Consider the following 5,311-nt stretch of genomic DNA (forward strand, 5'->3'; position numbering starts at 1 on the left):
GAGTGAGATCGGGTTATCTCAGTCGCGAACTATACAGTACATGTAACTGAGTGAGATCGGGTTATCTCAGTCGCGAACTATACAGTTCATGTAACTGAGTGAGATCGGGTTATCTCAGTCGCGAACTATACAGTTCATGTAACTGAGTGAGATCGGGTTATCTCAGTCGCGAACTATACAGTTCATGTAACTGAGTGAGATCGGGTTATCTCAGTCGCGAACTATACAGTTCATGTAACTGAGTGAGATCGGGTTATCTCAGTCGCGAACTATACAGTTCATGTAACTGAGTGAGATCGGGTTATCTCAGTCGCGAACTATACAGTTCATGTAACTGAGTGAGATCGGGTTATCTCAGTCGCGAACTATACAGTTCATGTAACTGAGTGAGATCGGGTTATCTCAGTCGCGAACTATACAGTTCATGTAACTGAGTGAGATCGGGTTATCTCAGTCGCGAACTATACAGTACATGTAACTAAGTGAGATCGGGTTATCTCAGTTGCGAACTAAACAAACTATACTGTTTTACTCTCACACGTTTTAGTTCGAAAACCTATTTGATTTCAAGTTTGGTCAAAATGATTTTGTTTTTTATGTCTATATAATGTACCTTTTTACCATCATACAAAGCAAAGCGAAGACCCTTGTAAACATCTTGTCACCCTGATTTGATAGGGAACTATTTGGCATTGGTCTTTGTATATATTGCATTGTGTTCGTTTCATAGCCGTAGTAGATATAAATTGCCAATACATCCTAATTAGACATGGAACTATACTGTTGACCTGGTGTAGACAGGCAGACCGGTATTCATTAGTGTTACAACGACAATGTATCGTGCCCACCATCCTGATATAAATAGGAGGCACGATAGTCTAGTGGTTGGACGCCGGGCTCGTGACCGAAGGGTTGCGGGTTCGGGTCACGTTACGGCCCTGTGCTGTATCTTTGGACAATATACTTTACTCCACTTGTTCCAGTCTACTCAACTGTAAATGGGTACGTGGTTGGGGAGTACTATAATTGTTGAATGCTTGCTGTGAGCGCCGAAATGGCAGCACCGACTGTATGCTCCGAGGGCGTTGAGAAATATATTGGCTGGTTGCAAATGCCCTATAACCACGGATAATAATTTGTGAACCGCTTTAAGACGACCTACGAACTAGGTTGTGATTAAGCGGTATATTAGAACCGCGAATTATTATCATTATTATTATACATATGTATCTTAGAAAAACTATTTACTCAATAAATGTATTAGTACTGAAACATCTTAAGAATATTACAAAATTATGATTTAATCCTTAAACAAGTCATCTTCTAGATTTTATTTCTTTTTGTGATTTTAATGAAGACATTCACTGGAAACACAGACGAGGACACGGTGGTGACAAACAACCTGACTGCGCCGGTCACAGCCAAATGTATCCGGGTCAACCCGGCCACGTGGCATCATCACATTGCAATGAGAATGGATCTGATTGGCTGTGACTCCACACAAACGACCGCAGCGTCAGCGACAACGACACTGGGGGCTGTGACGTCATCACAACAATCCTCTCAGACAACCATGGTAACAGCACTGACAACAATGTTACCGGCAAAGTCAAACAGTTAGTATTCAGTATTGATAAGATTTATCCTAGAGGCTTCCTTTGTTAACATTGTACCTTGTTTTCGTTGATAAAGATTAATTTACTAGTACATTTTATTATTAAATTTAAAACAATTTACCATTAGTCATATAGTTACTCTGACAACTGCTGTTGTATTAGATAAATTGAAATACTCAGCTGAGAGACGGTGAATCTATGTTACTGTGCAATCTTTGATCGATCCGTGTAAGGCAAGACTTATTTCACATAGGCTGTACGGTAAGCGTCTGTGGTAAGATGTACCTAACTGTGGATATGAGCGATTTCAATTTAGACAAATGGAACAATAGCAATCACAAAAGCAATAACATTAAACCAGATTGTTGTTCATTGCTGTAGCCTTAGAGGGGTTTTCTTACTTAAAAAAACCCTATAATTATAATAAGATAATTATAGTTTTTAAATGACATCATATCTATATTTGGTCCCTTGTTAATACAAATGACCAATTTAAAGAGAAAATGGGTATTTGAAGTAAAAACCATATATCTCCTATTTCATATACCCGTACATAAAATTTAAATTGCAATAAAGGCAATAGAACAGAGATTTACGAGGCAACGATTTGTCAGCACAGTAGAATACAGTTTTAAATAAATAAAAGTTTAGGTGAAAATCATCACAAAAAGTATATGCTAAAAATTGGAATATGCATATAAACATAATTAAGTTATATAAGCATGTAATTTGAGAGCGTTACTATATATATATATATATACAACATTTGATATAGCGCCCTATCTAGCTAACATAAGCCACTCTAAAGCGTTTTACAGTACATGGATATACAGTTTTATACAGTCAATACCATAAGCATGTATATTAATCAATACAATATTGAGAAATTCGCAGGTGCTGCCTTATCGGGCGCTAACTACTAGTCATATGCCACCTGGCTAATATCTCCCTAATATGAAATGCATCAGTCATAAACATGAATTCTCCCTTTGTGATAGTATATAATGTTGACTATCTTTGAAGCCTGACAGAACCTGCCATTCCTTAATGTCGGTGTCGTATTGTTACTTTCATCCACAAATATGAATTTACCGAAGTGCAAACAAATATACAAATGTAACAATGACGGAAGTACAGTGTAAGAACGTATATCAATTGCAAACTCATGCCATGCTTTTTCTTGTGTTTGTCAAACGTTTCATTAATTGTTGTCATTTGTTAGCTTAGTTGTGTAGTTATTGGGATGTATTCTGTGCCATACGTTTCATTAATTGTTGTCAGGAGTTAGCTTAGTTGTGTAGTTATTGGGATGTGTTCTGTGTCCGCGAAACTCTATCCCTACGCTGAGCACATGTGCAATCTATCAAGTCTTTCATCTTATCACAACTCGGTCAAACCCAGTTTGTCTAAAAATAAATAGATTTTTTTACACAATGAGTCTTTGGCATTGTATATTTTATTAGTATAATTTATTTCATAATAATTTTCTGGTTTATGTTCGTAAAGAATATCAAGAAATACCAGCAGGTTACAGGATTGTTATTATTAGCGAAGAAAACTTGAAGCATCAGACACTTTTGCTCAGGTTAAAGTCTCATCCATTAAAGATGCTTGGAATTCTGTTGCTACAAAAAGATATATTGATTTGCAAAACGATTGTATTTCAAACTTGATGCAAACTAAATAATCAAATACATGTATCAGGAAAGGTTTATTCAGGTTAAATTGCACTTATTCTTTTCAGCTTCGTGTGGTGATAGTCTGTTGACGTCACCATATGGCGCGAGCTTTACTATGACGTCATCATCGGAGAAGGAGGAATTAGACCCATCGCAGGTCTACTCGCCAGATAGAGGGGTGCTGAACAAGCAAGAACTTTTCGATATGAACGGGAATCTGTTGATGGGTGCATGGTCCCCGGATACCAACAATGTCAATCAGTATTTACAGGTGAGTAGACTGACAGGTGAGTTGATGGACAGGTGAGGTTATATATCAGGTGTTCAGACATAGCTCGGTAGGTCGGTAGAATCACGTTATTGTAATTGTGTTGGGTGTGTATCTATAATAAAAGAGATATGAGATAATCACCTGTCATACTGGCTTTATCTAAGTTATACCACACCTTGTACTCTGGGATATATTACTGTGTTATTGCTTTCGATCACTGACGATATGACGTTATATTAATGGCATTCGTTTAATTATAGGTGCAGTTGTTATATTTATATACTTTTCTTTAAGAAGTTCGTGCTTATACAAAGTTTTATTGTATTAGGTGCGATTAAATCTCCGGCACATTGCGTCATGTTAAGTTATAGTTGTGATATCTCGCCTATTCCGTCTTTGCGTATTGCAGATTTATCTGCTCTTGTGAACAGGTATTGATTGTTACGTCATTTGTTTGTGTGAGTAACGTCATCAATTTTTGAGAAAACGACGTAATTTTCTCACACAAACCAATGACGTAACAATCAATACCTGCTCCCAAGAGAAGATAACTCTGCAATACGCAAAGACGGAATAAGCTGGGTATCATTCACCAGTTTACCCAACGTCTGTTTTACATTACCATAGCAACTGTATAACTCACCATTGTAAATACGTTCGAGTGAAGATTTGCTCGTTAAAGGTGTAACTTGAACAATAACTCGAAGCGTTTTGCTTTCCAGTTTTGTTAGATAATAATTGAAACAAATTTAACCTTTTGATTCAAATACGTGAAAGTGTTTATTTAAACTAATATATGTATTGCTTCTGTACTGACGAAGATATAAACTCGCGGAGGAACTAATAAATAATACTTTCTTGATTATGTCCATGATGTGATTTTGTAATATAATGTGTACATGGTTCTAAGTAAGGTGAGTAAATTACTTATTGATTTAAATACCTTTTGTAAAGCGGTATCTGTAAAAAAAATAAAAAATGAAGAGCCATTTTCGTATTTTCTTGAAACCGGAATTGAGTCATTCCTTGAATTAGGTGAGCAATGTTGTAAACACATGCTTTTTGGAACCTGGAAGTTGACCGGTTAGGAAAACAATAAGCCGAAGCTATTGCGAAAGAGACGAAAACTAGTTTAATGTAGAAATCTGGTTATAAACAGACAAATTTTCATAAGAAACACCACATTAATGTTTTATTAATGGATGCACGGTGGTCTAGTGATGGGACCTATGAACTAGATTGTGATGAACCTCGAATTATTATTATTATTATTATTTGCTATTAGACATCTAATCATTATTTTTTAATCTGTTTTTGTTATAGATGATAAAGTAGAAAATATTCCAAAGATTTATATGTCGACTTTTTCTAGCAGAGTAGGACAATTTAAAAAAAATCTGTCAATCAAAACCGGAATTCAGAAAACTGCTCTTCAGTCAATACTGCTGTCTCGGCGACAGACCACGCATCGACTATCGTAATAGCAACATGTAGTTATGTGGATGTAACTGTTACTGTTACGCTATAAAACAACTTTTTCGGGGAAAAAACTGTTCTGTGTCAAACGTATATGTATCGTATATGTTATGTATCTATGTCTATATATAGGGTATAAATGCATGGACCGTGTATGTTATGTATCTATGTCTATATATAGGGTATAAATGCATGGATATATAGGGTATAAATGCATGGATCGTGTATGTTATGTATCTATGTCTATATATAGGGTATAAATGCATGGA

The 5,311-nt window shown here is 36.0% G+C and overlaps 1 protein-coding gene across 1 annotated transcript in view; it reads left to right on the forward strand.

The window, feature by feature from the left end:
• LOC110445193 (mucin-5AC-like) overlaps positions 1-5,311 on the forward strand; it is a 38,512-nt gene that overhangs the window by 17,887 nt on the left and 15,314 nt on the right. The window contains exons 6-7 of the mRNA XM_021489674.1: positions 1,358-1,616; positions 3,361-3,566. Coding sequence (XP_021345349.1) covers positions 1,358-1,616; positions 3,361-3,566 — 465 coding nt within the window. The remainder of the gene's footprint in view (positions 1-1,357; positions 1,617-3,360; positions 3,567-5,311) is intronic.

This window comes from Mizuhopecten yessoensis, unplaced genomic scaffold, assembly GCF_002113885.1.
Source record: "Mizuhopecten yessoensis strain PY_sf001 unplaced genomic scaffold, ASM211388v2 scaffold2101, whole genome shotgun sequence".
In the NCBI taxonomy this organism is placed as follows: Eukaryota; Metazoa; Mollusca; class Bivalvia; order Pectinida; family Pectinidae; genus Mizuhopecten; species Mizuhopecten yessoensis.